General features: G+C 43.2%; 1 protein-coding gene across 1 annotated transcript in view; it reads left to right on the top strand.

Moving 5' to 3' along the window:
- Positions 1-18,180, top strand: part of SH2D4B (SH2 domain containing 4B) — a 574,201-nt gene that overhangs the window by 542,033 nt on the left and 13,988 nt on the right. The window contains exon 7 of the mRNA XM_056529781.1: positions 5,584-5,804. Within this exon, the coding sequence (XP_056385756.1) occupies positions 5,584-5,804 (221 nt within the window). The remainder of the gene's footprint in view (positions 1-5,583; positions 5,805-18,180) is intronic.

Genomic DNA, 18,180 nt, shown 5'->3' with positions numbered 1-18,180 from the left:
GTGTAGCCCCCAACTTTTCCTTTTCACAAGCGGTAAAAGGAAAAAAAGACCCCCAAAATTTGTAGTTCAATTTCTCCCGAGTACGGCGATACCCCATATATGGCCCTAAACTGTTTCCTTGAAATACGACAGGGCTCCGAAGTAAGAGAGCACCATGTGCATTTGAGGACTAAATTAGGGATTGCATAGGGGTGGACACAGGGGTATTCTACGCCAGTGATTCCCAAACAGGGTGCCTCCAGCTGTTGCTAAACTCCCAGCATGCCTGGACAGTCAGTGGCTGTCCAGACATGCTGGGATTGTTGTTTTGCAACAGCTGGAGGCTCCGTTTTGGAAACCCTGCCGTACAAGACGTTTTAAATTGTTTAGTGTGGGGGGGGGCAGTGTAAGGGGGTGTATTTGTAATGTTTTAACCTTTATTATGTGGTAGTGTAGTGTTTTTAGGGTACATTCACACTGGCGGGTTACGGTGAATTTCCCGCCAGGAGTTTGCGCTGCGGCAAAAAATTTGCCGCAGCCCAAACTTGAAGCAGGAAATTTACTGTAAACCTGCCAGTGTGAATGTACCCTGTACGTTCACATGGGGGGGGGGGGGGGGGGGGGGGACCTCCAGCTGTTTTAAAACTACAACTCCCAGCATGTACTGACAGACCGTGCAAGCTGGGAGTTATACTTTTGCAACAGCTGGAGACACACTGGTTAGAAAACCTTCAGTTAGGTTCTGTTACCTAACTCAATATTTTCCAACCAGTGTGCCTCCAGCTGTTGCAAAACTACAACTCCCAGCATGTACTAATCACCGAAGGGCATGCTGAGAGATGTAGTTATGCAACAGCTGGAGGTACCCAACTACAACTCCCAGCATGCCGAGACAGCTGTTTGCTTTCTGGGCATGCTGGGAATTGCAGTTTTGCAACATCTGGAGAGCTACAGTTTTTAGACCACTGCACAGTGATCTTCAAACTGTGGACCTCCAGATGTTGCGAAACTACAACTCCCAGCATGCCCAGACAACAAACAGCTATGTGGGCATGCTAGGAGTTGTAGTTTTGCAACATCTGGAGGGATATAGTTTAGAGACCACTGTATAGTGGTCTCAAACTGCAGCCCTCCAGCTGTTGCAAAACTACATATTCCAGCATGCCCAAACAGCTGTCTGGGCATGCTGGGAGTTGTAGTTTTGCAACATCTGGAGGGCTACAGTTACGGACCATGGTCTCAGACTGTAGCCCTCCAGATCAACTTACCGGCTTCCGTAGGATCCCGGCAGCCGTCGTCCTCAGACGCACGTGACGCCGCCCGCCGATCAACGTCGCCGCAGCCTCCGGACGGGTAAGTGGACGTCGGCGCCCGGTCCCCTTCGGTTCCCCGTTCTGCCCCGCCTATTGTGGGTGGGCAGGATGGGGAAAACGAAAGTTAACCTCCCCCCGCCCCCGGACTGCTATTGGTCGACCAATAGCAGGGATGGGAGGGGTGGCAACCCTGCCACCTCACTCCTATGCCTACAGGGGGATCGTGGGTGTCTTAGACAACCGCGATCCCCCTCTATTCCGGGTCACCGGGTCACAATAGACCCGTATGACCCGGAATCGGCGCAAATCGCAAGTGTGAATTCACTTGCGATTTGCGCCAATCGCCGACAGGACCCCGCCCGGCACGCGGCGGGGACCGAAATTCCCACTGGCGTATGGATACGCCCTGGGTCCTTAAGTACAAGGACGTCAAGGCGTATCCATACGCCCTAGGTCCTTAAGTGGTTAAAGCAGTTGCAGGCAAGTGTCAACCATAAAATACAGATGGCTCCAGCACACATATAAAGCTAGTTCGCTTAGTTCTTGAGCGTGCTCTAGATTCAATGACTGCCATAAAAAGACGTATTGAGATGTTAATTTGGGGAGATTTCCCAACAATTGGGCATATTTAAATGGCTTTAAATTTTTAAAAGTCTATTATGCTTAGCTTAGGTTTGTATGCTCATGTTTTCACAAAAACAATGATACCGTGACAAATAGGTAGTGTCTGAAAAATAAAGCTGTAATTTGTGTTACAATCTGCTCGCCAACTATTTTTTAAGACACACTTTATTTAATACTCTTTAAAACATGGCATTGAAGAGTCTCAAATGACAGGCATCAGACATTTCGTGTCAAACAAGCCTCTTCCAGGCCCCAAATCCACAGAAGCACATCTGTGACCAATGTATTCTTTATCTCATTTGTTACAGCAACAGGTGTTACAATTAATAATTCATTTGTCAACTAAGAACATTTTCAGCTGTGAGAACTGCGAGACTTTTTAAAGATTCTTTCTGACATTTATTTTTAATATGTAGGATTACAAAAAAGACATTCATTGTATGGCATATGTAAACATATACCTCTCTGTACCTTCCTAATTCAAGCATATGGTCCTACAGTAGGAATTCAAGGAATACTATGGGCTTTGTATTTGTGGTCTGTGTCATAGTCATGCCAAATAATGTAGTGGGCATGAACTCTAATATAGGTAATATCAAAAAATAACATGGCTACCAGCTCTGTTCCACACTGGAAATGGTTCCTGATGCATAGCATCACTACTTACCTTCATTGGCTGTATAATATACAGGGGAGCATAGTGCTCTGATGCATACAGTATCGGAGCACAGACTCCCATCACTATAGTGACAAGCTGAGCTGTGTCATTGGCTAAATAGTCGCAGGTACAACTCAGGCTGGGCAGAAGTTATATATTGTATACTTCCTGCCTAGCAAGAACATACAGTAAACCTGTGAAAAGGGTTATCAAGTACTGCTGAGGAATGCTAGATAATTGATTAGGGAGTATTCTGTATACTTTGATCAGGCATCCACTTACCTCTGTTCCTGTACTGGCCTGGTCCTGTGTAGCCCCGCTTCTAGTGATGGGGTCACTAGAGGCGGAAATAAACAGGAAGATGACAGACAGGAACAGGGTTAGACAGTCATATTTTGCTTAGGGGTGCAAATAACACCAATGTATATACTATACCAGAACCCTGACTCCCATCATTATACTGCGATGAGTTCCTGATTCTATCAGGGTTAAGCTGGGCTAAGTTTAGGTTGCATTAAACAGTGAACCTAATGATTACATGTAAAAGTCTCCTATGGGGACTTAAAAGGTTTAAAATAAAAAAAAAAGTTTATAAAAGTATATAAAACCCCCTCCGTTAATAATTAAAAAAATCACTCATATTTTCCCATTTAAAAAAATAAATAAAAGAATAAACATATTTGGTATTACATTGTACGTAATTTTCCAAATTATTAAAATGTAATGTTCATGATCTCACATTATATATCAGAAAAAATATATATACTAAAAAGCGATCAAAAGGTCCCAGAAAAAGAAATGGTCCCATAATTAGTACAATAATAGAAAAACTATCTCAATTGGATATCATTTTAATTTCCTTGATCTACAGAATAAAGAGTATTTGTAATGTTTACCATGAAGTGCACTGTGTATATCAATACCCCCCATTGCAAAATTCTGGTTTTCTTCCCTTTGAAAAAAAATACCTTAAGATTTTGTTACAAAGTACAATAGGTTGCAAACAAAACAAGCCCTGATAGGTCTGTGAATGGATGGAGTTATGGCTCTTAAAAAGAGAGAAGTTAAAAATAAAAATGCTCGTGTCCTCAAGGCCAAAATGGTTAAGTTTGATTTATTTAGAATCAACATGCTAAGCCAGAGGAATGTTGCCTGTCTGACTACATTGTACCTACTGTAAATTGTGGTGGAGTAATGATGCTATGGGGTTGTTTTCAGGTGTTGGCCTAGGCCCCTTCATTCAGGTATAGAAACAGGGGCTGTAAAGTTATTGTAGTTCATAATATACTGTCTGTACCTGTGTTTGAGGGTTTTTTCTCAATTCTTCTGTGATTTTCACCCCAATATTTATTTTTAACAGCATACAAAATGACTGTTGTCTCAGATTTTTCCCAGGTTGCAATGCAGGCGAAACCTGACTTCACTAGTCAGCTGATGACAGGGAGCCTGTCTGTTTCAATCGGTGGAGGGATCGCTTGGTGGGAGAGAGATCAATCTGCAACTAATGCCACAGCTGTAGGCACCCTGGTTGAAAACCACAGGTCTTTTGCAGCTCATTTATATTTCATTGGGTGGGGTGGCTGATGTGTGGGAGGGAGGAAAATCGAAATATGGGATTTGTAGGCAAAAAAGAAAACTCCAACAGGAAATAGTTCACAAAAAGCTAGCCACAGTATTAGGGTAATCTCACAACAAAGCCATTTAGCCCCAAGACAAACGGGGATCCTTCCTAAGCATTTCCATTACTGTCTGGCAGGTACATACTAAAATCACCCCATGGTGGATAACCCCTTTAAAGATACCAAGACATGTTAGTCAATTGTATGCTTCCAATTTTGTGGGAATGTTCTAGAGACCCTTTCCTGTTCCTTTATGACTGTACCTTCCAGCATAAAGCATGACTAATTTATAACCTAGAGTAGAAAATTCAATGCCAGACCCCCTCAACCAGCATCAGTGTCTAACTTCAAAATGCTCTTCTGGATGAATGGGCAAAAATACAGGCACACTCCAAAATGTTGTACAAATCCCAGTAGGGTGGAAACTGATAGACTAGGTTCACATTGCCGCGGTGTTTCAACCTGTTAAGCACCCCGAACGGTTCAGAGCACAACTGCCAGATCCCCTACATAAGCAGTTGATAAACTATTTTTTCCTCCCCTCAACTTTTGTCCTTCCAACAGACTGACCAACTAAATTCTCTTTAGCACAGCACCCGGCAGTGTGAATGAGCCCTTACAGGTGCAATAAGAAATCGGCATCATATTAATGCCTTTAGATTTAGAATGGGATGTCCTAAAATCTTCTGTAGGCCAATATTTTTTTTTCTATATAGTGCATAAATGCCTACTGTCTAGGCAGAGTTTCTATTAGTTATACTTTGAGCACTATGTCATTCTTAATCACTGCTCTTGTTTCTATAAGTCACTTCTTATTTAATATACTGACAGAAGTCCCTTTAATAGTTTCTTGACTGTTTTTTGATGTCCACATTAAAGGGGTACTCAGGTGAAAAACATTTATTTTTTTAAATCAACTGGTGCCAGAAAGTTAAACAGATTTGTAAATTACTTCTATTTAAAAAATCTTTATACTACAGAGGAAGTTCTTTTCTTTTTAAATGTATTTTCTGTCTGACCACAGTGCTCTCTGCTGACAGCTCTTTCTGTCTCAGGAACTGTCAAGAGCAGGAGAGGTTTTCTATGGGGATTTGCTTGACAGTTCCTGAGACAGAAAAAAGTGTCAGCAGAGAGCACTGTGGTCAGACAGAAAATAAATTTAAAAAGAAAATAACTTCATGTGTGGCATACAGCAGCTGAACTGTGTGGCTTACAGTACTTTAAGGCTTAATGTTTTTTAATAGAAGTAATTTACAAATCTGTTTAGTGTTCTGGCATGTGTTGATTTAAAAAAAAAAATGTTTTTCACCAGAGTACCCCTTTAATACCCTAGGTACTAATTTGCATTATTATGATATGTATCTATCTAATTCTAAATTTATTTGAACAGGAATCATAAGTCGCGAGTCTGCAGAAAAATTGCTGATGAACATGCCTGAAGGAGCCTTCCTTGTTCGTGTTAGTGAAAAAATTTGGGGCTATGCTTTATCTTATCGGCATCAGACTGGCTTCAAGCATTTCCTTGTTGATGCTTCAGGAGATTACTACAGCTTTCTTGGTGTTGACCCAAACAGACATTCAACTCTTACTGATCTCATTGATTTTCACAAGGTACTTTTTAAAAATTAAATGTTTTTGAACAAATTGAAACAGTAATAACAGTAATCAATAAATAATTATTAGAACATCATCCTGCTTTGACTTCTGGACTTTAATACTTTTGGTCATCTGATTGGCACAATAGGAGATCTTTCCATGGCCACATTTTGTGCCGTTATATTAATTGTCTCTGTCATGCAGCTTGCATGACCAAGAAAAATGTTTTTGAACCTCCTGACCTTCACTGCAAGTGCCCATAAGGCGGGCTCTTTTTGGTACATGAAAACCAGTAAAGAAACTGAGTACCGTACTAACGTGAGACATTAAACACACAGAAAATAGCATCATCTAAGACTTTATTTTTATTATCACTACATAGAAAATAGTATACAATCATTCAATATAGGTGCATATATAATATGTGGAAATTATCACTAACACTTATGTAAACCAATAAAGTAGATGTTAATGGTATGACATGTGATCGGCACTCACCCTAAAATCCTTATTCAAAATGTACTTTATTAAACCTGCTACTTCCAGCTAGGCCTGGGCTGCCTGACTCGCTGGGGCAAAATAAAAATGTATTGTGTTTGCTTATGCAAACACCCTGCAGCCAGCCAGGGCTGCTGGCCAAATTAAAATAGATTTTTTTTTGCAAACCTGCTACTGCCAGCCAGGCCTGGGCAAAATTAAAATTGATTTTAAAGGTTTCTCAACCTGCTGCTGTACGCAGGCTAAACCACTTTGCAACCTCCCTCCCTCCCTTCCTCCTGTTAGCCAGACCTGGCTGGCCAAATTTGAATACATTTTTAATGGTTTCTCAACCTGCTGCTGTACCCAAGATACTACACCTTCCTCCAGTAAACCACTGTGACATGCTGAAAGTTGCTATTGCAACCTACCTTTTGCTTTAGCAAGCCAGGCCTGGGTCACCTGCCTGGCCAGATTTGAATACATTTTAAAGGTGTCTCAACCTGCTACTTTACGCAGACTACTACAACTTCCTCCAGTAAGCCACTATGATATGTTCTGCTAGTAGTTTGTCATGTCTACGCATACACAACCAGTGCATGTCAGCATTAAGAGTCCAGGAACCATGTAATTGAATTTTTATTTTGGCTGTTAAGGTGGTATGGTGCAGGCTCCCGACTCGAGCCCGCGTCATACCGGCCTGCCCCCAGCTGATTCTTGTAGCTGGGGGCCGGCGTTAATAGCCGATATGCGGCGATCGCTGCGAGCAGCTATTAAACCTTTAGATCGCCGCTGTCAAAACTGACAGCGGTGTCTAAAGGTGCCTTTAGTCCATCCCTGGTGCCTTTAGTCCATCACCATGTGTGTAAATGTCTAAACTATAAAATATATTGTTAATTGAACCGCATGGTCAAAAAAAATTCCAAAGTCCAAAATAGCATATTTTTGGTCACTTTTTATACCATAAAGAAAGGAACAAAAAGCGATCAAAAAGTCTGGTCAAAACTTCAGATCACGGCGCAAAATATGAGCCCTCATACTAACCTGTACGCGGAAAAATAAAAACGTTATAGGGGTCAGAAGAGGCCAATTTTAAATGTACAAATTTTTGTGCATGTAGTTATGATTTTTTCCAAAAGTATGACAAAATCAAACTTATATAAGTAGGGTATCATTTTAATCGTATGGCCCCAAAGAATAAATAAATTTCATTTTTACCGAAAAATGTACTGCCTAGAAACGGAAGCACCCAAAATTTACAAAATGGTGTTTATTCTTCAATTTTGTCGCACAATTACCGTATTTATCGGCGTATAACACGCAATTTTTAGCCTAAAGTCTATCTGCATGTTATACGCCGATAGACTGTTTGTGACAACTCAAAAGCCGCTGCAGTTCAATGATTTAAAGTGGGCGCTTTAAATCATTGAACTGCAGCAGCTTCTGCCTGGCTAGAGTCCCACTGCCACTGCCCGATTCCCTCCCCGTCCCCGGCTTTATAGTTATATGTCCTGCCGCCGCCACTGCCCGATTCCCTCCCCGGTTTTACAGTTAAATATCCCGCCGTCGCCATTGCCCAATTCCCTCCCCGTCCCCGGTTTTAGAGTTAAATATCCCGCCACCGCCACGGCCCAATTCCCTCCCCGTCCCCGTTTTATAGTTAAATATCCTGCCACTGCCACTGCCCAATTAGAGGGAGGGAATAGAGCAGCGGCACTCTGGCCCCACAGAAGCCACTGCACGTCAATGATTTAAAGTGCTTGCTTTAAAGGGGTAGACCAGTGGTGAAAAACGTATCCCCTATTCTCAGGATAGGGGATAAGTTTGTGATCGCGTGGGGTCCGACCTCTTGGGCCCCCTGCAATCTCTCTGCTGATTCTGTAGGGGGGGCCAGGTCCCGGCCAGATAGCGGGTGTCGACCACCACACGAAGCAGCGGCCGACACGCCCCTTCAATACATCGCTATGGCAGAGCCGGAGATTGCCGAAGGCAGCGCCCCAGCAGTCGGACCCCCGTGATCTGCAACTTATCCCCTATCCTTAGGATAGGGGATAAGTTGTTCACCACTGGACTTCTCCTTTAAATCATTGAACTGCAAAAGCCCCCAGAAACAGTCTATCAGGGTATACACCTGCACACACACGCACCCTCATTTTTCCAAGGATATTTTGGTAAAAAAAACTTTTTTACCAAAATTTCCTTGGAAAAATGAGGGTGCGTGTTATAGGCCGGTGCGTGTTATACCGCGATAAATACAGTATTTTTCTTCCGTTTTGCCTTCGATTTTTGGGTAAAATGACTGATGTAATTACAAAGTAGAATTGGTGGTGCAAAAAAATAAGCCCTCATATGGATTTTTAGGTGCAAAATTAAAAGGGCATGATTTTTAAAAGGTGAGGAGGAAAAAACGAAAGTGCAAAGACAGAAAAATGCTTGGTCCTTAAGGGATTAATTAAAATTATAAAACTTCATTGAAACATTTTCAAATTTCATTTAAAAATCACCACCTTCCTACTACTAGCAGTCCACCATCCCCTGCTGTATTCTATTGATTTAACTCCGCCATCTCATGCTGTACGCTGATATATCAGTCAGCCACCACCAGCTGTACGCTGGCTACTATTAATAACACCAATCCACCATCACCCTACTTCCAGCCAGGCCTACATGTATACAACCCATCATCCACAATAAAAGGCATAGTTTTTGGGATTCTTGGAAAAGTCACTGCATCTTCCCATGCCTCTGTGTGCATATTACAACTGGCAGGCATCTACTGACAACCAGGGATACTTTATGCCGCTTTATTTTGGAGTGAATAAGCCTAAAAACTGTAATAGTTACCATGGATTACCGCATATAGCCACAACTGAGCCTTATAAACACTATAAAACTACTTAAATACAGTCCTAACAGTGTTGTGAATCAAGAGCCTGTAACTATTATTAAAAGACTTATGGTCACTACAGATGAGTGAATTTTAGAAAAATTTGGTACGGGTCGAATTTATTTGCTGTGAATCGCTATTAAAAACGGCTATTTCTGGCATACAGAGAGCCTCAATAGGGGTGTAGAACACTTTTCTTTGTCCTAACACGCATAGGGAGTGTGCTGTGTTAGTAAAATATTGCGGTTATTCAGTATGACATGCAGATTACAGGCATCGCTATTAGAATCACTGCCGCAGAGCGTCTGGATGTGGCAGATTTTTTATGTAATTTTCATTTAATAAAATTTTTATTTATTTACATTTTTTGATTACCCATTCTAGTGAGCATAGAGCTGGCAGTGCACCACGAGGCGAGCTACCAGCTGTTCCAACCCCTGCCTCTCAGCGCACCCCCATACTCTGAGTTTCCACTTGAAAAGGGAGGGACTGCAGTACCAGCAACTTGGATAGGAGTACATTCAGCTTCTGTGCCATTGGATAAGTGGGCGCATGAAGCTAGAAGTGACTGCAGTGAAAAAGATCGTACTTGCATCTTAAAATGGGGCTGGTGGTCCTCCGCCAGGCGAGATACCACCTGTTCCAGGCACAGGCTCTCAGCACCCCCCTGACTGTGAAAGTGTGAATGTTTCATTTAATCATTTATGGTTCATTGTTATCGCTCCAAGCTGATTCATTGGATTCTCGTAATAATTCCACAGATTATATGACGTAGATGACCATAGGGCCTCAGTCTTGAAAAGTGTTTTTTTTTATTTAAGATTTATATTAGATTCCCACGCGGCGATACCACACATGTTTATTTTTATTTACACAGTTTTTTTTTTATGGGAAAAGGGGGGGGGGGTGATTCAAACTTTTATTAGGGAAGGGGTTAAATGACCTTTGTTAACTTTTTTTTTTACTTTTTTTTTTTCAGTGCTATAGCTCCCATAGGGAGCTATAGCATTGCACACACTGATCTTTTACTCTGATTCCTGCAAAGCCATAGCTTTGCATGGATTAGCGAGATAGGCCTGTAGCTCAGGCTTGGAGCAATGAAATGTTGATCGCAAGCGACAGAGCAATGTAAGGGGTCTCAGCTCGTATCCTAGCTGATTGGGACATCGTGATTTTATCGCGATGTCCCGATCAGCCCGACTGAGCTGCCGGGAAGCGTTTACTTTCACTTTCAGACGCGGCGGTCAACTTTTATCGCCACATCTGAAGGGTTAATAGTGCGCGGCACAACGATCCTGATATTACTTTTAAACCTTTGCCCCTCTCATTTAAAACTGTGTCCTCTTGTGGTAGTTTTTCTTCTTTTAGTACAATCAAAGAGAAAACATATCCTGCACTCACCGCACAGTACGGGTATCGCGGCCTCGGATTCCGGACCTCCTCGAATGGCGTGGGAGTAGCAGCCGCCGCTGACAGCGCTCAGAAATGGGCAACAGCCTGCAGTTTTGCGTTACAATCAACGCTTCTTCCGGCCCACTGAAAACGTCATCGCGCTGTTTTTTTATCAGGTGATTGCTGAATCATGTGACCAGGTGACGTCAAAGTGCAGAATAATAAGGAAGGAAAATAACGTAAGTGTAACTAACTCCCTCAACCAAAAAACATTAATAAATATAACCTATTAATTTACAGCACTTATTATAAAAAAGGAGACATGTCTAATCTGTCATTTAACCCAAGCGGACCTTGCGCTTCTAAGCGCAAGATCCACTTGGCCTTAGCTTGCAGCAGAGCCTGCCTCCTATTCGTGTTATTATGACACGACACAACCAACTCTATTCCTCCAAATTGAATATCGGCACAGTTCCCATTATGTTTAGATCGCATGTGTTCTACAAATCGAGGGGAACCACCTCCTTTTTTTACCGAATATACATGCTCCTGGATCCTTATCCGTAACTGTCTTTCTGTTTTTCCAACATAAAAGTTGCCACATGTACAGAGCAAAAAATAAACCACAAAACTACTGCGACAAGTAATTAACTCCTTCATCCTAATTGTGTGACCTCCCAGCAGCACAATATTTGAATTAATATTCATACTGCACTGGGTACACGATCCACATTTTCTATTTCCTTTTTGGAAGGGAGTAGTTAACCAGGTTTCTTGTCCTTTCTCCTTCTTAGTTTGTTTTGATTTATTTTTCAAGAATTCTTGAATTGCCATGTTCTTTCTAAAAGTTACAATTGGTCTATTTGACGCTGTATCTTGTATATCAGGGTCTGCAAACAGAAGATGCCAATTACTAGATATAGCTGTTCTAATCATAGAGTTCAAGGGACTATTCTTGAATGCAAATATAAATCTTTTATTAGCTGAGTTGGTCTTCTTAAAGTTATTCTTAGTTTTAATAAGATCAGTTCTGTTTTTCGATTCTGCTCTTTTATATGCTTGATTAATAATATTAGAAGGATAGCCCCTCGCTCTTAACCTTTCTGATAATTCAGCAGCTTGTTTTTTATAACAATCATCTTCAGAATTATTCCTCCTTAATCTCAGGAATTGACTGTACGGAATTCCGTCTTTGACTTGTTTCGGATGTGAACTTTCATAGTGCAGGATGGCATTTTTTGCCACAGGTTTTCTGTAGCCCTCAGAGATCAATTGTCCGTTTTTTACCAATAGTCGCAGATCAAGAAACTCAAGAGTGTCTCCTCCATACACACAAATGCATATTCATTTCATTCTCCACATTGAGGAAAGACACAAAGTCCTCAAATTCAGACTGGGTCCCCTCTCAAACCACTAACACGTCATCCATATATCTCATATATGCCTTCAGATGTCTGATAAATGGATTTGTGGAACTGTATATATATATTGTTTCTCAAAAATTGATAGAAAGAGGTTAGCATATGAGCATGAGGTCGGACTCCCCATGGCAGTCCCCGTACGTTGTCTATACCATTGTGTATCAAATTTAAAGGTATTGTTGGTAAGTATAAACATTAATGCATCACAGATAAAGGTGACATATGTCAATTTCTTATCTGTCTGATTTAGCACTGTGCGGATGGCCTGCACACCCGCATTATGGGGAATGCGGGTGTACAGAGCCTCCACATCAATGGATGCCAAGGTGTAGGAATCCTGCCAACAAAAATCCTGCACAAATCTCAGTACGTCCCCTGTGTCTTTCAAATAGGCTGGCATCTCAGTCAGTAGTGGGCGTAAAGCCCAATCTACATATTTTGAAAGGTGCTCAGTAATTTAGCCTATTCCAGCCACAATGGTCCTACCTGGGGGGAGGTACGAGATTTGTGCACCTTTGGAAGTAGATACCATTTAGGATCCTTGGGATTTTCAGGTATCAATCGTTCAGCCAATTTCATATCTATTGCTCCAGATTCTACATGGCCCCTAAGAAATGACCTCAATCTTTCTTTTATTTTGATGGTGGGGTTCACAGCCAGTTTTTCATAGGTAACATCATCAGGCAACTGATGGACTGCTTCCTTGTTATATTGCTCCTGAGATCAAACCACAATACTTCCTCCCTTGTCAGCTCTGGATACTATAATCCAGACTAGACCTTCTTTTTCTTTTTGGGAGATATTACATGTAGCTTGTGGATAGATTAACTCTTTCATATCATTCCTGACTGCCTTATTAAACAAGTCTATAGGACTTCCTGGAATAACGGGAGGGTTAAAGGATGAAGGGACTCCCCCTGTGAACTGCAATGCCTGAGTCTGACCACTATCTTGTAGATCAGGTTCCCCTGCTGCTAAGTTAGCTAATAGCCTAGTAAATTCCAGATCCTCGGGATCCACCCCTGATATTGGGCAAAAGCCTAGTGGACCTAATACACATGGAGAATAATGATCCGCATTAGGTATAGATGTTTTTTCAGGAATTTTTGCAAAAAATGTTTCTAAATTAATTTTTCTTGTTGCTTTGAATAGATCAATTTCAAATGCCGTGAAATCAAAATTCTCCATTAAACCAAAATTTAAACCCCTAGAAAGAGCAGAAAGTGTTTTCAGGAATAGTCACCTCCGATAAATTAACTACTAAATTGACCGGCTCTAGTCCCTCCAGGACACCCCTTTCCTCTTCTGATAATATTTGCTGAGGGGTCCTTCTCCTAAAGGGGGCCTCTGAGCATACTCCTCGGGGATACTGGTTTCTCTACTTGTCTCATCCGAGGCACTAGTGTCGGATTCAGTCGTCCAAAAATCCTGACTCCGTTTCTTCTGGCTGGTTCTCCTCCTGTAGAATCTTCCTCCTTTTTTATTTTTTGAAGTGTTCCATGAAAAGACGTTATCGGAGTCTTAATCACGCTTATCGCGAATACATTTATCTATTTTCTGCTCTTTAATTTCAATCTGTAGTAATGCTATTTTTTGGTCTAAATTTAAAAAAAAATGCTGTGGCCTGTGCTTCCGACAAACGTGAACATAATTCTAATTTGGACCTGCACAACTGCTCTGTAATTTTTACATATTCGAGTCTGTGCTGTTCCAAAACAATCTCTACCAGCATTGTGGCATGCATCATATGTGCTTTTTTCCATTTGTCAATAAATTCCATGCTGTCTTGGAAAAGGGAAGGCACCTTATATGTCCTCAAACCTTGCGGTGCTCTTCCTGACTCCACATATGCTTGGAGAGAGTTAATAGACCAGAAGGACCTGGCTTCTTTATCTGCTAGTGAGTAAACCCTGTGCTCAAGTGATTTAGTGCTAAGAATCTGCAATTCATCCTGCGTATTGCAGGATGAAAAGAACGTGTCAGCATGCTGTCTCCCTACGTCAGGAACCGACTCCCCGGTACTTGTAGCTGTTTCCATGTCCATTTAAACACAATCGATACTAAATGCTGTGCTCAGCTAAAGGTAAAAGGATAAAATATAAACTTCTCCAGAGAACAAAAGGATCAGCGGCACCAGCAACTATATCTAAATCCACCAATGGACCAAGGGCAGCTATGGGAGTCAGAGTTCAAAAAACGTGCGGCGGTGCTAGGTCAAAGGATCAATATCAGTATATAGTACAATCAAAGAGAAAACATATCCTGCACTCACTGCACAGTACGGGTATCGCGGCCTCGGATTCCGGACCTCCTCGAATGGCGTGGGAGTAGCAGCCGCCGCTGACAGCGCTCAGAAATGGGCAACAGCAGGCGGTTTCGCGTTACAATCAACGCTTCTTCCGGCCCAATGAAAACGTCATTGCGCTGGTTTTTTATCAGGTGATTGCTGAGTCATGTGACCAGGTGACGTCAGTACTTTTTCTTCTTTTAAATATGCTCTCCTCCTTTACCATGTTGATTCCCTTTATGTATTTAAAAATCTCTATCATATCCCCTCTGTCTCTTATTTGTTCCAAGCTATACATGAAAGGTTAACCTTTCCTGGTAAGATTTATCCTGCAATCCATGTACTAGTTTAGTAGCTCTTCTCTGAACTCTCTCTAGACTATCTTTATCCTTTTAGAGATACGGCCTCCAGTACTGTGCACAATACTCCAATACTCTACTACATGGTCTTCCTACCTTTAAGTCTTCTGAAATAATTACTCATCAATCCATTTCCCCAGATACTGAGGTCAGGACTGTGTCAAATATTCTATATTCTGCCCGAGGGTTTTTACGCCTTGCACTTTGCTTTCTGCTTTGCTTGCTTAACAATATTAAGAATATGTCTTCTATCTCTTCTAGCGGTAGAACCCGGGAGACATCTCAAAACCATTTTCCTTAAGCTCCACACTTCTTATGATTGAATCACCCAGCAACAGCTGCTTCCTTTCAGATATTACTTTATCTTTTTTGTCCTTGGCTGAAATCTTGCATACATTAGACATAGGAGTCGATGGTTCCTCACCTTCTGTGCTTGAGCCACTATCCACATTGCCCTTACATTCTGAGAGTGCTGCAAATGAATTATGGAGAATCACAGACTGTGAGACATGTCTTCTATCCCCAACTCTAAGTTTTCCAGAACCTACAGTAACCCATCTGCCATTTCTAGGGGTCCTCTGAGGCAGTGGCAGCCTGGAGACAATAGGGCTACACAATCCCTAAGATTAAAAGATGAATTTTACAATATAAATTGAAGATGTATGGTAGCTAGTGCTACCATAAAATTTTTTAGGTAATGTCCCAGGCTCAGCAAACCATACAGTGGCTGAATGGCACAGCCTGGAGTTGGCGGCAGCATGCAAAGAATATATAGTGGCTGAATGGCACAGCATGGAGTTGGTGGCAGCATGAGTAGAACATATAGTGGCTGAATGGCACAGCCTCGAGTTGATGGCAGCATGAGTAGAACATTTAGTGGATGAATGGCACAGCTTGGAGTTGCCAGCAGCATCAGTTGAACATATAGTGGCTGAATGGCACAGCCTGAAGTTAGCGACAGATGAAGAGACCATGTAGAGGCTGAATGGCACAGCCTGGAGTTGTTGGCAAATGAGGAGACCATATAATGGCCGAATGGCACAACCTGGAGTTGGCAGAAGCATGAGTAGAACATATATTGGCAGAATGAGACAGCCTGGAGGTGGCAGCAGCATCAGGAGTCCTCAAATTGACCCGCTGACAGAGTGATGTGTTGGTTGGCAATACCAATACCCGGTGACGAAGGTGGGTGAAAAAAGGTCTGATGCAGAGGAATGTTTGTAAGTGGGGAGCAGCGCCTTAAATCTGTTTAGCACTATCCATATTTGTAAAGTGTTGTTGCGGCACCATGGTTAATCTACTCTGACACATCAGGCATTGGTGGTTGGAAATCCTGGCTGATCCATGCCTGATTCAGCCTCTACACATTTTTCGTGGACAGACGAGTTCTCCTTGGGGTGACTATGGCAACCACTGCACTAAACGCCCGCTCTGATGGTACACTACTGGCCAAGCAGGACAGCTTTTCCAGGGCAAACTCTGCTAGTTGTGGCCACAAATCAAGTTTGGCATCCCAGAAGTCCAGCGGATCTTCAAGGTGTGTTGGAATGGGCATGTCAAGGTAGGCCACCACCTTCTGGTTCAGGTCCTGCTCCAGGTCTACCTGCTGCTGATGAGCTGTTTCACTATGCGGGTGAAGAAAGGTATTCATCAGCGACTGTAGTCTCAGGCTGCTGCTAATGAAGTTGGTACTGCTCCTGCCACCCCACCCCTCCCCAGCAGCCATGGCAGTGGAAGGTGAGCGCAGAGAGGCGCCCGAGTCAGACCTGCGATGGACGATGGCGCCGATAGGCATCAGCCATCTGACTGCATAGGATGTCTCTGTAGTAGGTCAGTTTGCCCTCCCTCTCAGTGAGTGTAAAAAAGGCCCCCATTTTGTGGCGGTAGCGATGGTCCAATAAGGTGGAGAGCCAGAAGTCATTCTGCTGCCAAATAGTGACAATTCAGCGGTCACTACGCAAGCAAGTGAGCATGCATTGTGCCATGTGTGCAAGTTACTCGGAGGGACTCCCTGCCTCCATCTCCACTGCATACTGCCACTGTGTGTCTGGGTCCCCTGTCTCGCCTTCCTCATAACCCTCTAGCTCATCTGGCTGCTCCTCTTCTTCTGTCAGATGACTAGAAAAACCGCCCCTCGGAAAATGTAAACAGTGCTCCACTGTGTCCCTTCCCCTCCTCCTCCAGTTCAGCCACCACAGGGCTCATGAGGCCATGAGATGTAGGCACCCATGTCTCCATTGCCCTAACCAGCCATGTGTTGTAGGAAATGAAGCAGTGGAATTACGTTGTTCATCCCGTAATCCTGACAACTGATTAATAATGTGGCTTCCTCAAAGAGCCTGACCAAATGGCAGGTGTCACGTATGAGCTGCCACTGGTTCACATTGAAGTTACACAGGGGAGTCCTCATATCCGCTTGGATCATCAAGAAATCGGTGATGGCTTTTCTCTGTTCGTATAGTCGGTCCAACATATGGAGGGTGGAATCAACGTGTGGCAACGTCGCAAATAAGACTATGGGTGTGCTTTGCGGTGTACGAGTGGCTGAAGTGCATGCAAAGTTTCCTTTCCATTATTAGGATGTCTAGCAAATGGGGGGAACACTTCATGAACTGCTTGACAACCAGATTGAACAAGTGTGTCATGCAGGGTGCATGGCTCAGTCTTCCCTGTAGCAGCGCTTCAGCAGTTTTAATGGAGTAAGCCATGCTCCGATTTCTTTATGAAGGACTTTTAGCAGTTCATCCCCTGTGTGACTCTGTTCGCCAAGGCAAAACATGTGAAGAACAGCATGAGACCGCCGTGCCCTGCACAAATATTATGCTGAAGGGGCACTGAGACTTGTCTGTGCAGTGGAGGCTAAGGACAAGGTGGAGGATGAGGAGGCGGAGTCGCACACTGTCACTGGACTAATGGCCTGATAGCGTGGAGGAGGAAGCGGTGTTACCTGTCCAAGTTGGTATTGTGACTTTGCAGGAACCACATTCACCCAGTGGGCCGTAAAGGACATGTATTGTCCCTGACCATAGTTACAGATCCAGACGTCGGCACTGCCGTGCACTTTGGTACACAATGTCAGGCTCAAGGACTGGTCCACCTTCTCTTCCACAATATTGTGCAGGGCTGGTACTGCCTTCTTCACAAAGAAATGATAGCTTAGCAATCTCTCCATCTTGGCTCGGCACAAGCCATCAGTTCTATGAAAGGTGCAGAGTCCACCACTTGAAAAGTGAAGGACTGCAGCACCAGCAACTTGGACAGGAACACATTCAGCTTCTGCACCATTGGATGAGTGGGGACATACTGTTGTCTCTTGGGCATGGCTTTGCCGATGGATTGCTGGCAGAATGACTGACTAAACGTAGGAAGAGCATCTGTAGCGAAAGAAGGAGGGTATGACACACAGAACAATTCGGCTGAGGTGGTGGAGCCTTGGCTGGCTGAAAGAGGGAGCGACGTGCCACTGGATGATGCAGCAGGCTGGACCACTACATCGGAGCTTCGGTTCTCCGAGGCCGCTTTATGGTGGCGCAGCATTCGTTGACGCAGGGCCATGGCCACGCTTCAC

This window comes from Hyla sarda, chromosome 7, assembly GCF_029499605.1.
Source record: "Hyla sarda isolate aHylSar1 chromosome 7, aHylSar1.hap1, whole genome shotgun sequence".
NCBI classification, from domain to species: Eukaryota; Metazoa; Chordata; class Amphibia; order Anura; family Hylidae; genus Hyla; species Hyla sarda.
This window is presented reverse-complemented; position numbering and strand designations above follow the sequence as displayed.